A 17,655-nucleotide genomic window follows, 5' to 3' on the forward strand; every position below is an offset into this window, starting at 1 on the left:
AAGCCTTTCTGTCACTTCCACCAGCAGCTCCGTTAACAGCTGTGCCTGGAATTTGGGCAATTGTACCCATGTATTTTGGTGACCAATTCATAGTCAGATGAACAGGACTGGAAAAGCTAACCATGGTCATGGAGGTCAGTCCACAGTCACAGGCAACCACACCACTGATGCTCCCACAGGTGAGGCAATGTACTGAACACGTGCTCCTTACCCTCACTAACACCCCCAGATTCACAGATTGGCAGGGGCTGGAAGGGACCTCTGGAGATCATCTTGTCCAACCCCCCTCTTGAGCAGGCACACCCAGAGCAGGGGGCACAGGACTGTGTCCAGGCGGGTTTTGAATGTCTCCAGAGAAGGAGACTTCACAACCTCCCTGGGCAGCCTGTTCCACTGCTCTGGTACCCTCACAGAAAATAAGTTTTTTCTCATTTTTAAGTGGAACTTCCTGTGTTCCAACTTGTGCCCATCGTCCCTTGTCCTGTCATTGGGCACCCCCTGACACTGGTCATGGAAGAACTGCTAGCCCTCCCAAGGAAACCTGAGTCTATGGCTGTGCCTTTGGGTATTTGACCACGATGTGGTACCAATTGAAAAAGCAAAGTGTTGCAAATGTCACAGGAAGCAGCAGGAGATAAATTATTTCACACTCCAGGCAGATTCTGGAAAGCAGATCATACTGTCTGATGCCAAGGAGGGGAAACAGCCCCAACAGCCACTGCCAACCTGACCCAAGGGAAGACGCTTCATTGACCACAGTGCTGGCAGTTACCTCCAAGCAGAAGAGCAAGGTGCACAGACTGAGCACAGCAGGAAGGCTGATGCTGTCACAGTTACCAATACACTCAACACCCTGCCTCTAGCTGTGGGTAGTTTCCAGTGCTTCAGAAGATTAAAACCAGTAGCCAAATCAGATGAAGAGAAAAATCTCCTTCCTGGCTCCACAGAGAGACAGCAGCCAAAAAGCACGGAATGATGGCAGGATGGGCAAAGAGGAAAGTTTCATGTCAATCCTCTCTGGGACTATCCACAAATCACTCACCCAGCAACACTTATCTCTTACAGGGAAGTTTTAGAGAATTTAAAAAGTAATTTAAAAATAATTTTAAAACTTCCCCAACCTTTTAGGAGAGAGAAAAAAATTACAAGCAACAGTGGTTCCAACTTTCATTCATGTAAAAACTAGGCTAAATTCTTCAGTTAAGTTTTAACCTTGATTTCTTCTTTCTATTTTGTTTGCTAACATACACATATTCATGCATATGCTTGTTTGATTACTTATCTAATTATTTAAGTTGTTGGGAAATCACTTTTAAATTTTGTAAAGATAACTAGTCGTTTATGAACTAAAGGTTAAGAGCACTGACCTGGAGCATTCCTGAGGAGAAGTAGCTCATTCCTGCAACTGGGTGCAGGGAATATTCTTCTCCTATTCTGAGACACAAAGTGTGCGTATACATTCAGATGGATTTCTCCTGCTCACGCTCCTCCTAACACACCTCTACAGCTTCATTCTTAGAGGATACTTGTGAACAGTTTTAGGTGGCAAAACTGGAATGCTTTCCCTTTTTCTGGTGCCTGTGTTTTGTAATCTGCAGGCTATTTCATTGATTGAGTAAAGGCAGAGTGACACACAACGCTAACTGAACAACAGAATTAAAAGCTAAATTGCACAGTTTGGTATTATACATTGCTCTCAGTCCTACTGTACCTCATTTGGATTGTGGCCTGGTGTCCTTTCGGCTTCCTTTCTTTCTTCATTCTCCTGCTCTTTCTTCTGTAGTTCTTGGATTATTTCCTGCAACTTCTTTATTTCATTCCCTAATTTATGAACTTCTTGCTTCTTTTCTCCAAGTTGCCACTGAAGGTCTTCAACTTTGGACTCCAGCTCATGGAGTTTCTTCTGTGCTATTATGTTAGCATCTTGTTCTGCTTGTAATGCTTTCCTCTGGATTTGCCTTTCTTTTTCCATTTGCTGTCTCACTTGCACAGATTCCAGTTTATACTTCTCCATCTCACTTACTAACTCCACGATACGGTCATGCTTTTCATCCATTTGTTTCTGTAGCTCTTTTAGTAATTCCTCAGATGGATTAGGTGTTCCAGCTTGCCCCTTATCTTCAGCACTTTGAAGCTGCGCACACAGCTCTTTTTCCCTTTCTAGGGCACTGCTTATTTCAAGAGCTCGAACCTTCTCTGATTCAAGAAGCACCTGCAACTCAGAATTACGGCCTCGTTCACGTGACAGCTGGGCAGCACTGAGTGCTTCCTGGGATTCAATTTTCTGCTGGAGATCAGTTGACAGCTGTTTCTCTTGCTCCAAAAGTTTAGTTAACTGTAAGTTCTTTTGTTTTTGATCTTCAAGTGAAAATTTTAAATCCTTCCATAATAAAACAGAAGGAAAAAATTGATTAAAGCCACTTGTGTATACTTTCCATTATCTTCTGCAAATTGCAAACATGCTACTTGTACACATGTTGCTTTTAACAGGTTTTGCTACTCACAATTAATGTGACAATACTCCGAATGCTGCAGTTACATCTGATATTAAAATATATTACAGGTGTCTTTATCCTAAAATCAGATAATCTCATTAAAAAATATTTGTAACATACACTTTTTAATGAGATACGAACAGCCATAGTTCTGAAGTTGAAGATAATTAGCTGCTTTTACTTTCTAAAACTGTGAAAGTGATTCTGCCAGTTAAGATTTCAAGATGTAAGTAAATCTATGCCGTTAAAGTGATAGATTTTTTTGTCTTAAGACTTGTACTAGGGCACCTGCTCTCTCTCTCACTATATCAGATAGCACAAAGGTACCAAGGAAGCTACTAATGCATATTCTCCTAAAGTAAACTCCCTAGTTTGCTTTTCATGACGTGAAACTGCTGACTTTTAAAATGGAGACAAAGAATGTATCTCCTTAAATATTATTCTTAAATGTGAGTTAGGCTGTGGTGGGTGCTAGGTGTGGCCATGTTAGCAGTGTCCTGTCCCCTTGAATATCTGAGGGCTATTATACAAAGCAGAAACTTTCCATCTTGGCCCTGAAAAGCACAGTTGTAAAACTATTGATTTAAATGGAATTTGCATCAGGCTTTTTCTTTACTTGCCACACAGCTTCTATACATCTTTTTTCAGCTCTAGATGATATACTACTGCTGCTGAAGACAGAATATGTAGCACACATTGGACAAAAACGTAAGCTGAGATGAAATGTTAACCAAAAGAATATTTGCATGCTCCTTGATATTCCAGGACATTTGGGATTATGGAATACCTCAAGCTCTTCTCTTCCTCTTTCCTCACTGCGTTCCATTTTAGCTTTTTCCTTTTCCAAAGCCCACTGTAGCTCTCTTGATCTTTTCTGTTCACTAGCCATTGTATCCTTGAGAATATCTAACTCAGCTGCTTTTTCTTTAACTTCAGTCCTAAAAGAGAAATGGGCAACCTTTAGATTAGGCAATGGCTCTAATCCTATTATGGTAACATCAGTTACTTGATATTTATTCCATCTTGTGAACTGAAAACACTGCTCATGCAGTACAGTAACAGTGAGTTATGCAACAAAGAGCTGCATAGCTCAAAACCAACAGGAAGTATGTCCATCCTGCTAACTTCGTAGTTGCCGTTTTTTATTAATTGGTGGCTCAGAGGCAGCTTGTGTTCAACATAATCCAGTCACTGGCTAAAATCTGAAAGAATGCAGGAGAAATGCATCTTGCTGCCATGTGTCTCAAAGGCAAAAAACCTATCTTGGGAGGGGGGGAATCTATGCCCTGAATTTTCATTTTTTTGCAGATCAGTTTTGCATCAATTTGTGAAAGAATCTTGCTCCTGATGATCTGTAAAGGCTGTAAGGTAATCCATAAAGTAATACCAATTTAAACACTGTACATGGGCATACCCATCTGGTAAAGGCGTAAATAATAAAATGGCTTTCTTGAGTGCCAGATATTTGGCCTGTTACCTCTGCTGTTGACCATGTCAAAGCAACACTTAGAAGTTACAGAATTTATTATGGAAGTACTTGCAAAGTCATCTTGACTCTGCAGCTTTTTTCTCCATGTTCAATTTTAGAAGCAGAAAAACCTTTAATACTTATGGTATACTTACTGGCTTGTATACTGTAGTCTAATGTGTCAAAATTTAAAAAGAAACTTGATATTAATAAATCATTAAATCAACCTACAAATCAGATCTTCTTAATGTATAGAATTATATTATTTGTCAAATGGAACAGAAGTCTATTTTTTGTCAGATAATGTTTTACAGAAAAACTGAGAAGCATTTTCATTACATGAGCTCAACTTCCTTTATAAAATCATTATTATGATTTGAGACAACATAGGAAAGATCATCTTCACCGGCAACACAGAAAGTTTGGCACCGAAAGCCACACCTGATGGTTTCTAGGTCCTTGAAGTGCTTGTGCTGTGCTTTAAGGGTTGTTTCAAGCTCTAGTTTGGCTTGTGCAAGTTCATTCTTCAGTTCAGCTCCCTTCATTCTCTCTGAATTCAGCTGTTCCTGAAGCTCAGCTGCTCTGTCCTTCATACTCCGGAGCTCCACTTGCATCTCCATTATCTGTGACTGCTTCTGCTGTGTACTATTCTCCAGCATTTCTAATGAGAGTACCATTAATATGGAAATTACTTAGTAAACAAACAACACTGTCTATTTGGGTAAAGTTTCCCTAGCACAGAGAATGACCACAAGGCTATCATTAAGAGTGTTATTTTAAAATAATACATTCTTTCAATAGTGGAGTGAAAGCAAAACCATGCCTTTTATATTGGAATACCTTTCATACTTTCCAAGACATCACTTCAACTCTTAGAACTTCTTTAAAAGGCTATGAGTGTGACCATATCAATATACATCATTTGGATTATGACTAACATAATTGAAGTTAGGTAGGTACGTACACTTGTGACCAAATCTTTGTGACAAAACACTGACAGTGAGCATTTACTTAATTTTAAAATATACCTGTTCTCTGAATTTTTTGCTTTTCATTCTAATTGCTTCTTAGTTTACCCATTATGCTGACTATCCAAGTTAGACAATTTCAAAGCTGTTGAACCTAAATACTGAAGTACATGTGTGGTAAATAACCTTAAAATACAAGCCTGATTTTTATAGCAATTGAAATAACTTTGTATCACTTTCAATTCAATAAAAGTCATAAGAACACAGACTGTACCTTAATTTGCAAAATTAGTCCAATAAGATTGAAAAAGATGAAAAGTATGCATGCTCAGAAAATGAGTATTGAAATCAGAGAGCAAAGGAAGTCAGTATATTTTCACCTACAATGTTATGAGCACTGCCAAGAAAGCATTTGGAAATGGACACATATTACCACAGAAGTCACCTTGACTTTTTGAATCACTTTCTTGTTCTCTCTTTGGATTATTTTTCTTACTGTTCATCTGAGCATGTAATACTTGAATCTCCATCAGCAAACTTCTTCTGTCTGCATTCTGAAGACAGTCCATTGCTGCTCTCTGGTTAGTAGCCTATTAGAGCATTAGAAACATTTAAAAGTAAAACTCCAAATCTTATTAGAATATCTATGCTGTGGATATTACATTTACTATATATTCACATAGTGCTTATATATTAAAACATTTTCAATTAAGTAATAACTAAGTCATCGTTATAATATTGGGAAGAACTGCTTGGGTTTTTGGTTTTTTTTTTCCTACTAGGTATCAAAATTACAGAATCAAAAGACCTATCAGTTTTATGGCAAACTGTAATTTTCCTCACTAATCCTTCCATGTTCCAGGAGATAATGGACCTCTCTCTGTCCCATAGCAGCCTTATCACTTCCTCTTCTTACAACTTGCTTCATGTATACAAGCTACCTTTTCTCTTAGGCAGTGTAACATAATTCTAATTACCTTAATGAAATCAAACTCAGGACAACTGTGTTTAATTCAAATTGATCCGTCAAGGCTGTATTTTTCCTATAGCTTGTGCACCCAAAAATCTCTTTCTCGCACCACATCAGTTTTTCTTTTCAAAGACACCTCTTCTTCCTACAAGTCTTACTTTGTTTTCACCCTTAGATGTCAAAGGTACTAGTAATACATATATTTTTAAATGAATTTATACATTCAAAATTAAAATCTAATGAGAAACACACTTTGACTAAAGTATGTTTTATATTACCTGCTCTTGTAGTCTGTGCTCTAACTGATTCATCAATATCACTGCATCTCTTGTGCCCAGTTCTGCAAGTTCAGTTTGAAATGCAGCAAGAAGAACATTTTGTTCTCTCACAAAAAGCTGTTGAATAGCATGCAGAAGTTCTCCTCTCCAGTCTGAGACACCTTCAGAAGATTCAGTACTTGCATAAATCTACAGGGGTATAAAAACAATTTAAACAGCAGAATTCATAGATTACTTCAAGAATGGCCATTAACATTTTATGTAAAGTGTGTGTTTTCAGTGGAATATTGAGCTTTTCTTACTCAATAGCTATGTAACATTCATTCATACAAATGAATGTATTTATTGTACACGTTATTTCTTCTGCATGCACGAATGCTAAACTTTCATCTGTGTTTTAGATGGAAGCAATCTAGCTTTTTATAACTGAAAACTTAGCCCCATGTGGTATTATTTATCTTACTGTACCACCCTATCCTTTTAATTTTTATGACGTTACATGTGTGTTCCTAGGCTCTCACAGAGCTATGTGGTAGTATGCAGATAAAGAAGATTTAATTTTATAATGATGTACAGTTAATTCCCCCACTCTGCATGCTGAAGGAAATGCAGAAGTAATCGAAACTACCTATATATATCCAAAAGTCTAACTGGGGTAATTAGACAGGCAAGTCCTAATAAGTTTTAGCAGATTAGCGATTGTGTTATATTTTAAGCAATTTCTCCCCTCTTTTCTCTCACTACAGTATCTTTTTAATAGCATCTGATCTCTACTACACCAATCAATAACAACATTAAAAAATCTACTATAACTGCTACTGGAAACATGCTTTAAAAATATAATTATTTTTAAAAGGTGGATCTATACAATCAGAAGCTATCAATGCACAGAAGAACAAATTGCAAGCTGTAATTTATTACCAGGAAGTGCAACATGCAATTTTAATGCATGCTTTTGAAATCTTTTGCCTTGTACCAGTATATTTAGAGCATTTAAACCTGAATTGTGAATGCGCCTTAAAAGGTTATCATAAATTATTTTTTATTTAGATGGAATCTTATGATATTATTTATACCTCAGCTTCTCTGTGAAGTTGCATTTTTGCAATTAGGTCTTTCAGAGATGAAATGGTGCTTAGAAAAGCTTTCCTCTCCTCAAGCCAAGACTCTGGCTCTTGCTTAAGAGGTGGCATCTCTCTTTCACCATATGGAAATTCAGTGAGAGAGAGCACCTGTATGCCTTCATGATGGACTGCTCTCAGCAAACCCTACAATAAATACAAAAAGAAATCAGTAATGCCAGTCATAACGATAACAACAATAATCATCTTATTTCATACATATCGGAGTAACGGTATTTCTAAATTGATAGGCATTAGGAAACTATTTATGCTCCCTCATATCAGAGACAAGCATCACCCAGTTCTTTATATCTGCCAAGCAGCAGAACTTATTAAATAAGTGTATTTTCCCTCAGTTTCAAATCAAAATTCCCAAAGTTCATCCATCAAATCAATATTCAAGTTTTAAAACGGCTGCTGATGGAAATTGACTTTTAAAAATAAAGTCCTGGGAAGCTTCCAGGTGAGCTTTGCAATTCACTTTTTCATATTACCATTCAGCCAGGCCTTTATTGCAAAAGACTCGCCTTTTTTTCCTTAATGTAACTAAAAACATGATACCCTTACTGTTTATAATAAACATATTTTTCTTTCATAACATAGATATTATCCTACACCTGTAACAGAACCTATAAAATTGTGTAATATATGATCGTGATGTTATCATTAATACAAAATAACAATAAATTATAATTAACAGTAGTTTTATTTCTCAAAATCATAACTGAGAACAAGTCTAGAGTTACAAAACTCATATTTAACCTAATTTAACAAGTAAAAATGCATATCATTGATCAGAAGTATTTTAAAATGTATTAAAATATCCAACAGTTTACAACTTATCTAAATGGCTCTGTTTTCACTAATCAAGCAGCAGCTAATCTAAGCTTTTGGTAGTATCACTCTTGTTCCACAATAAAAATGGATAGTTCTATTTTACCTTAATTTTTTTTGGAAGTAAATCTGTTGAAGTTCCACCCTCATCCATTCCTTCAGATATCATGTCAGATCCCTGGGTCTGAGCAACATACATTCCTTGACTCCAGTCTGAACTAGAGTCTAAAATAAAAGGAGAGGAAAACATGAAAGCTGTATTACTGTGAAACTTTGAAGAACAGGCATCAAAAACGTATTTTTGTCTGTTGTTGTAACAGGCGGCTGCATGTCACCAGAGTTGATTCTAAGCCTGGAGACTACCTGTTTTATAGTTTTTCTTTTTCAGTTTCAAAGCAGTAACAGCAAAATAAAACTAGAAAAACACAAACTTAAAAATCCTAGTTTACTTCTACAAGAGAAACAACTACTTGCACAAACATTTCTCCCAAATGATCCCCCTCCTTAGTATGCTTATCCTTTGCCTATGAAAAGGATCATAATAATTTTTATTACTCTTGGAGAAGTGAGTACCTGTCATCATCTCCCACTGCTAGGGAGCTGCAGCTTTAAATTCTATCAAGAGATGAAGCTATGCTGAAGAGATAATACAACACGTAAGAAGAATATACCAACTACAGTGGGAAGAAAAAAATTAGCACCTGATGCCTTGACTCTACCCATCTCCACTCTAGCAATTTTCCTTCCATAGCAAAATAACAGACATGGCACCCTCAGCACCTTTTCTTAGTGTGACCTGCTTCTGCTTCAACCTGGGGAATAGTTGTTTTTATTTCTTAGAACACAAACTCTTTAATGGTAAACTTAATATTAAAAAACCAGATTTCATTTATAATGCTGTTTGAAATCTATAGAAACAAATTTCTTACCACTAGAACCTCCATCTCTAGCTTGATATGGTGGAGAATGTGGTAATCCAGAAACCTGGATTCCCTAGATTAGAAAAGAAAACAATCAAATCTTTACTCACCCCACACCTACTCACAATAAAGGAGCTAATTCTAAGGAGCAGGAAGCGATGTAAGCCTCTCTGCTCAGTTTCCCCCACAATCAAGGGAATCAAAATAGAGATGAGAAAGATGGTTTCAATAGGGTGACCAGCTAGGTCACTAGAGTCCCCACTTCACAGAGCAGGACAGGTCCAAGGCAGAAGCACAAGGAAGCATCTGACAGCCAAGCACACTCCCAAACTTACATTGCTGAGGAAGGGGTTCACAATCTCTCCCTAGGCCATGGAAACATTAGAACACTTAAAAGCTTTATACTGAATATGTGGTGGTTCACACTTAATAGACTTTAAATGGGAATTTCTGTAGCAGGAGCAAAACCACAAACCAAGGTAGTTCAATGAATATAAAATAGGATACGTACCTCTTTAACTCGTAGAGTTTCTATGACTTCCTTTAAAGTATTACACTCTTCAGTCAATACTTGCACTGCAACAAACTTCTCTTTCTTTAATGCTTCAGATTCAGAGATATGCCTTGTCTCCATGTCCATGATTTCAGCAGCATGGAGTTCTTGCATTTGGTCGATTTTTTCAGTAAATTCTCTTATGATCTCTGCAATTTCTTCTGAAGAGCATCCGTTTTGCAAATCAATTTGGGTTTCTGCATTTTTAACAAGGACTGGCAAAGTTTGGATACCGCTGTTGATTTCCACAGTCTTGTCTGTCTGTGATGATGAGCTTTTTCTAATTAGAGTAGACTGACTGGTTGACAAATCAAGCAATATTTCTGCACCCTTTTTGCTTTCGGTTTTGGCCATTTCCTTGTCCTTTCTCATGTAACTTGCAAGGCTCTGTTCTGCTTGAGCTAGGTTCTCCTTGACTTTGCACAAGTCTTCCTGAAGATGTATCAGACTTGCTTCTTTTACCTGTAAATACAGAGAATCAGAATCGCAGTCCTTCTATATACTTTTAAAAAGTATCTAAAACCCAAACCACCCTCTATACCATTAGAGCTTGGTTTAGTCCTATTTTAAAGCAGATATGACACATGGTAACAAACAGTATCTCATAAGAAATACAGCTCTAAATCACTGTTACACAATAGTGGACTGTAAAACTCTACTTTGGCAACAAGTGAAGATTTGGTTTACAGCATCAGCTCAATTCCACTGACTGACTGTTCTTCTTAGTGGCATTCTCAGCACAAGATTAAAAAAAAACCTAGAGCATGCATATTTGCACAATAAATCCTGCATAATCATTTGCTTTAAATGCCATATGGAACAATCTGGTTCTTACTGCTAGTTCTTGCTGAAGTTTTTCTGCCTTTTCTCTATAACTGCTCAGTTCTTCCTTAGCAGCAGCTGCTTCTTCTTTAACTTGCTCTAGTTCAAGTTCGTTAATAAGCACATTTTCTTTCTGACTTTCCATGAGTTGTGCTCCTCCCTACACGAAAACACAAGATATGGAAATTGGTGAAGAGTCTTATGAAGAATCAACTAGTAACAGCACTGATCACTTTCATACCAACTTAGAAAAGCCACAAATGAAAACACCATAGGGGAAAACAAGTCTATGTTATTCGGATTAACACAGCCTCAAAAAGTTAAGACTGAAAGACCATTTTCCCAGATTAACTCCCACAAGCTGGACAAGTGTGGGAAGAAAGACTATCTTCTTACAGCTTACTGAATGGCAAACAGAAATTGGCTACACCACATAAAAGCACAGGCAGGAACATCAACAGAGAGTAGGAAATAATGCCTGATAATATTATTAAATTTATACGACATTTAAGACCTTAATTTAATCTGCATTTGGATGAAAGACCTTAGAACCTTTTCTGTTTCAGTACTGGGTTCCATGATGTCTCTGAACTTAAGAGTTTCAGCAATCAAGCACAGTCAACTTCGACCGAAGGTTTTAAATTCAGAGGCAACATAGCCAGTTGTGGATGGAAATCAGGACAAATGTATACTGGTAAAAACTACTGATGGGAAGTATCTGTGGAATCAAGACAGGAAAGCAAGAAAAAGTAAACCAAAATCAAAGCATACATAAACAAATAACCCCCCCACCCTTCCTGCCACAAAAGCCATGTACAGACAAACTGCTATCACTCCCTTACCATTCTGAACCCTCTCTTAGATAATTTTTATAATTTATCTCACTACCTCCATGCCGTGTAAAAGTGTAACTCACTTCATCCTATGTCAGTTCAAAGCAAGAATAAGAAAGTATATGTCCAAAATTCAAAATCACCCTACATTCATGGAAAGGGAAGGTGTTTTTAATGCAAAATGGAAACTGATAGTGGGGTTCACCTAAAATAACAGCTTTCTCTTCTTCGTAACTCCAGGAATAACAGAGAAATTAAGGTCTACCCCCCATAGCAGAATATTCCTATAACTAGTCTCATTAAGAAATGTTTCATTATAGTTTACATAAAATAACAGTTTTTAGTGAAAACAAGCCAAAAGAAAATGGCATCTAATTACCTGAATTGTCTGCATTTCTTCTTGCTTAATGTATTTCTGAATCTCTCTTTTGTGTTTTTCTTGAACCACTTCTAGTAGTTGCTGAAGTTCTAAGAGTCTCTCTTCTTTCACTTTAGCTTCCTTTTGTGCAACTTTTACATTTTCTTTTTCTAGCTCCAAATTATGATTTACTGTTGCCAGCTGGTCCTCCATCTCACTAAGCCTCTGTGTCAAGAGTGATAATTTTGATTCCATCTCATTTTCAGTTTTATCATTCAAACCCTCTGTCTGAGCATTCTTGCTTGCTTCCTCCACACATTTTGAAGCTTCCTGAATTTCCTGCATGAATTTCCTTTGCTCCTGAACTGCATTTAGCTGAACCTGACTCACAAGAGCAGCAGCAACTTTTTCCACTAGTGTCTTTTCCAGTTCTAATATCCTCTTTTTAAGTCGTTCTCTTTCAGCTTCGCTTTGCTCTTTCAGGTCTTTTATTTCATTGTAGGACTGCCACAGTTCTGAATCCTTTTCCTTAACGCATGCCTGAAGTTGCTGCAGTTGTACCTCCATCTTGCTAATGGCGACTCCTGGATTCTCGTCTGAAGACCTAAGCTGGCACTGATCTAGCAACTCTACCTTCTCATGTAAGCCTTCTTCCACTTTCACAGTGTTCTCATTGCTCCTATCTTCTGTTTTTTCCCTATCACCTTTCATCAGTGCACACATATATTTCTCTGTTATTCTTTCATGCTCTTTTTTTAGCATACTTATTTCTTGCTTTAGCTGGTTCATTTTTAACTTTGTTTCCTCAAGCTCATTCTTTGTTTGAGATGCCCCTACATTTATGTTTTCTACTTGCTTCTCCAAAGCTTCCTTTTCTGCCAGAACTGTTTCAAGTGTGTGTTTCAGACTGTCAGCATCTTCTTGAAAAGCAGCGATGTCTGCAGGTACTTTTTGTTCAATATTTGCCAGTTCCTGCTGAAGCTTATCAATTACATCATTCAACTGCTCTACTTCCTCATCGTTTTTTCTCTTCACACGTTCTTGATCACTTTTCAGACATTCTACCTGGGCTTCAAGCTCCCGTATATGCTCATTTTGCTCTTCAATAACCTGGAAAAAAAAAAAAAAGAACAGAACTTCATAATGGGTAACTATTAAACCCTCAGATAGTGTTTCTCCTTGACTTCACAGCAACAGTTTAATCAAACATTGAAATGTCTTGTAAAAGAAATCATGTCGTCAGTTAATTTCTTAATGGGATGTCTCTTGTGAAACTTTATGAGAATCAGGACACCTTCACATAGGACTGAAAATAGTCTGTGACCTTGATGAACTGCAAAATAGGTGTGAAAGCATCAAATGAAGTGAAAGCATTTGTAATATTCACAGAGATATGAAACACTGGATTTTAAGGGTTCACACTACTTTCTTCCCAATAGCTTGGCCAAAAGCTCTGTCTTGTCCTTTTTATTGAAAATTAAAATGGAAACAAGTGGAGTGGTCACGTCTGCTGTTCAATATTCATATGAAATCAAGGTTTATCATATTATTTTTACTCCAAGAATTCCAAGGAACCAAGGTTTATGAAGCTTAAAACTTACAGATAAATTTTTCTGCATGACATTACATAAAGAACATAACTTAAAAAAATAAAAATCTTCAAGCTTACCATATACAGGTTAGATATGTTGAGTTAGATTAGATAAATACTGTACTCTTCATGCAAAAGCACAACTCATTCATATGGTCAAACAGATTTATATAGGACACAGCAAATTAAGATGGATATGTATTTTAAAGACAAATAGACCTTTAATTAATTGTGTTGAAAAATATCACTATAACATGCTTTTTAGTCTGAGACCCTAGAAAACACCTATCAGTTGCCTCTGACATTTCCTATCACAAATCTAGGTATGTGTTTGTATCTTTATGTGTGTGCATACACATAGGCAGGTGTGCACAAAAACACACAGGGCAAATAGTACCCACAGACCCAGAGCACAGTTATTTGTTTGTGCTATAGTTTAAATGAAGTAAAGAGCGACAAAGTTAAAGTATATGTTTTAAAATATATCCAAACAAAATTCAGGGAGAGATTGGTGAAGATATGAAGAGAGTGAGAATAATACTTTCCTAGATTAGTTCTAAAGACATTTAAAATTACAGGCTGCATAAGGAGCTCAAAATTCCATGAAATTCATAGAACAATGTAACTGAGCAAATCTGAGGGTGATGACTTCATGATGCAAAAAAGCGAAGCCATCTTATATCAGCTTCTAATGAGAAATAAATGAGTAGACACTAAAACAAAACAAAAATTGGAAAGACTAGTGTTGAAGAACACTAAAAAAAAAGTCTTAGTAAAAGGAATAATAATACAAGTTATCAGATTGCAGTAGAGTAAGTTGTATAAAATTAATTTAAAAACCTGCTGCTTAAATTGCAGTGGGAGCAAATTTTCATTGGAGTGTGTAAGAATGACAAAAAAATCCTCTACGAAGTCAAAATAAAGACAGACCAGATTATAAGTAGTAAGTCTAAGAAACAAAGTGGGTGTATTTTCTTAAGGGAATTCCTGGAGATCTGAAATGAACACTGCTTCTACACTGGAAATGAAAAAGGCAGAAGGAAACCTGTCAAGAATATTCAGAAAGAGATATTATAAAATAAAATCAGTTATGGTACCTAAAATAGGTAAGAACTCTAAAAAGGCCTTTTAGATATATGAAGAAGAAAAATGTAGGAGAGAAGAAAGAGGATTAAATTAATTACTAAACTAGCCATGCTTTTTCTTTTCTCTGTCAATACTAAATTAGGTTTAGTTGGTTAAATAGAATAATACAAAGACTTTGTTGTAAGTATAATATGCACAAAAATAAGTTATAAATGTGAATACATAAATTAGAGGGGCTGATTTGCCATCTAAGAACTTATTTTTTAAAATCCACTGAGACTAGAGTAAGCTCAAAAACACTAAATAAAATGTGAACGAGTCATGGTTTTCAGAAGAAACGAACAGTGATTCTGGTGATTGCTATCAAGTCAGCATAACAGTTCCTGTTCTTCGTAACATAATGGAATAAAGGACTACAGAAGGCAAACACAGCAATCAAAAGAAAAGCACTTATTGGGATGAAGATGTCTAAGGGACTAGGAAAGAGATTAACCTAGGAACAATCTATTCATATTTAAAACTGATCCCATAATCAAGCACAGCAATTATTTAATGTCCTGGAAAATGTAACTGAGTAAGAGGATGAAATTAAGAAAATGAAATTTCATATAACACGAGAAGAACTAATCATTAAAATGAATTATACCTGAAACCTGGGTATTTTTCTCAAGGCAAGAAATGTAATAGTATTACTGTGGTCATTGTATAAAGCAGAACCATTCTGGATTCCTAAAGTATGATCTTTCCTAAATCAAATTTCCTAAATCCAAATCAAAGTTTTGTCATTATTCACTGAGGTTTATTATGACTAAACTTTGAGCATAAAAACTCAGTGAAATTATCCAGCTCAGTCAGCTCTATTTTAGTGGATTCAATATGTCCTAAGCAGAATGTTACCCTAAATGTTCATTCAGTTACTGAGAGGTAATGGAAAACCTGTTCTTACCTTACTGAATAACACTTGCTTTGGGGTTAAAGCTTATGACTAACAAAATTTCACACTTAAAACGGTCAGAATGCAAAACTCATCCACTGAAAAAATCCTATTTTCTTTCTATAAAAAATGTGAGACTGAAGGCCTGTTTCTCCTGTCACATCAATGCAAAATAAATTGTATTTCTGTTGAAATCAAATGTGTTATATCTGTATAAAATGGACATAAGCCAGAAGAATCAGCTCATTCTCATAAAAACACATAACTGAAAAATAACAGAAAGCTACAGGTGTTACATCTCAGTAAATAAAAGAAAGATTAATCTGCCTCTTTCCTTCTTGCTCTCCATTTCTAATAAAATTCAGCATTTTGTTTGCACATCCACCATGCTTCAAACCGGATTAAAGATGTTGCCAACATCGGTATGGTGACAAACTGTTTACACAAGCTCATGAAGCACTAAAGTTCAACTGCTAAAAAACATACAAAAACCAACATGATCCAGCAGGTGTCACTGAAACATAATACTGAAAGTAAGTAATTGTAGGGAAGATGGCGGATGAATGTTGAAATTGAATTCAGCTACCTACATACTATTAAATGTTTGGAAATATTAGAAGAATAAGGAATTAAGAAGAATTTAGGGCAAGAACTCAAGCACAAATCAGTCAGAATAAGAAAAAAGGCAAGCAAAAAGTATCCTTCATTAAAAAAAAAAAAGAGATGAAAGAGGAAAACCAGATTAGGGTTAAAGCATTGCTTGAAACTGAAGCATCTGCATTTTTAAATTAAGGCAGCAATAGAAGATAACGCAATTGGGGGGACGACAGAAGCTTTTTTTTCTTTAAACAGCTAGCAACACAAAGTAGGACTCTGAAAAAAGATTTCAAAAGTATGTACTTTGTTGTCAGTTGTGACTTCAAGTTGCTGTTGCAGTTTTGCAACTTGTTCATGAAGATGATCTATTTCCTGCTCCTTTTCTTGCATGATGCGAGCGAGCCTCCCAGCCACTAAATGATGGTCCTTTACAGTGGCATCTTCAGATTTCTGGATAGCTAGTCCCAGTATTTCCATTTCATCCTACCAAAAAAAACCCAAACAAAACCCAAAACCATATTAGAGTTGTACATATTCTGCATATTCTTGTATGAATATTTGAGGCACAGGAATTAAAATAAAACAAACTGCATGGAATGAGAATTATTTACATGAGCTTTTTAGTATTTTGCAAGTTGAACTGTGGAATGCTCAAGAAAGAAAAACAACTTTGTATCTTGGCTTTTTCCAAGAATTTATTTCTTGGGAGGAGGGAAAATAAAGCTCTAGGCTTCTCTGTTACACAATTACCTTAAATAATTTGTTCTCTTGTTCAAGTTCTTGCAAGTGTGTAGTGGACTCCTTTCGCTGAATTTCTAGTTGCATGTGCAATTGCTGAACTTCTTCATTTTTATTTTCTAGCTCCTCTCGAAACTGCTCCAGTTGTTCCTCAAGGTTCGTGACCTAAGTTTCCAACACAAATGGCAGAAAAGGTGTAGACAGTCATGTCAAAAATTAAATGTCATAATTTGCAAGTGCAATGTCTACAGTAAACTGGTTTTGTATGCACAAACAAAAGAATGTGTAGTCAGTGACATTCTGAGTCCTTATAACTAATGGAATTTTAAAACCTACTAAAAATCAGATTATATCTCTACGAAGTTTTTCTTCATTGGGCTGAATTTTGATTCCAGAAACATAAGTGATAAGCAGTAACACAGACAATAACAACAATTAGTATGGCTCACAAGAGAATTTCAAAGGGATTTTGACTGCTGTCTCTCTGATCTGTTAAAAAATTTCATCTGTATCGTTCACTAAACTCAACAGAAAACAAAAACTGACCAATCAAAATATCAGCAGAAACATGGAACATTTCACAGGTATTTTACCTCCTTTTCCTTTCTGTCCACAGCTTCTCGTTCAGCTTGCAGTTGTACTTCAAGAGGTAATTCTCCCCTTACTATGATGGTGCCAAACTGTTTCCTTTCCTCCACCTTCAAATATAAATAATATTTATAATAAACAAATAGAAAAGATATACTGTTTTGTTCTCAAGAAAATAATAAAGTAGTAAATATGTGATAATTTTAGACCAAGCAATACCTTTTGCAAGTTGTCTGCACTGATGATTAAGGCTTGTTCCAGTTCTCTTATTCTGCATTCTAGTTTCTCAATTTCTTCATTTCGTTCTTGTATATCTCTCTGAAGCTGCTCCTTAGAGAGCAAAAGCTCACTGCATTTGTCTGTTTTTTCTTTTAAATGATTTGTTAACTGTTCAACCTGGTGATAATATGGCAGGAAGATTAATATATTGCACTAGGTTGGAAGGGTTTGCTAGCAATAGCAACAGCACTCATTTTTGACAGAGAAAAAATATCCCTCTTT

At 36.2% G+C, this 17,655-nt stretch overlaps 1 protein-coding gene across 6 annotated transcripts in view; it reads right to left on the reverse strand.

The window, feature by feature from the left end:
• AKAP9 (A-kinase anchoring protein 9) overlaps positions 1-17,655 on the reverse strand; it is a 120,643-nt gene that overhangs the window by 10,194 nt on the left and 92,794 nt on the right. For all 6 annotated transcript variants that reach the window (XM_064444633.1, XM_064444631.1, XM_064444632.1 and 3 more), the window contains 15 exons: positions 17,374-17,550; positions 17,160-17,264; positions 16,579-16,731; positions 16,132-16,311; positions 11,642-12,730; positions 10,443-10,589; positions 9,566-10,069; positions 9,064-9,127; positions 8,241-8,359; positions 7,256-7,447; positions 6,180-6,368; positions 5,377-5,521; positions 4,405-4,624; positions 3,283-3,433; positions 1,712-2,380 (listed from right to left, as the gene is read on the reverse strand). In XM_064444633.1, coding sequence (XP_064300703.1) covers positions 1,712-2,380; positions 3,283-3,433; positions 4,405-4,624; positions 5,377-5,521; positions 6,180-6,368; positions 7,256-7,447; positions 8,241-8,359; positions 9,064-9,127; positions 9,566-10,069; positions 10,443-10,589; positions 11,642-12,730; positions 16,132-16,311; positions 16,579-16,731; positions 17,160-17,264; positions 17,374-17,550 — 4,104 coding nt within the window. The remainder of the gene's footprint in view (positions 1-1,711; positions 2,381-3,282; positions 3,434-4,404; positions 4,625-5,376; positions 5,522-6,179; positions 6,369-7,255; positions 7,448-8,240; positions 8,360-9,063; positions 9,128-9,565; positions 10,070-10,442; positions 10,590-11,641; positions 12,731-16,131; positions 16,312-16,578; positions 16,732-17,159; positions 17,265-17,373; positions 17,551-17,655) is intronic.

This window comes from Phalacrocorax carbo, chromosome 2, assembly GCF_963921805.1.
Source record: "Phalacrocorax carbo chromosome 2, bPhaCar2.1, whole genome shotgun sequence".
Classification (NCBI taxonomy): domain Eukaryota; kingdom Metazoa; phylum Chordata; class Aves; order Suliformes; family Phalacrocoracidae; genus Phalacrocorax; species Phalacrocorax carbo.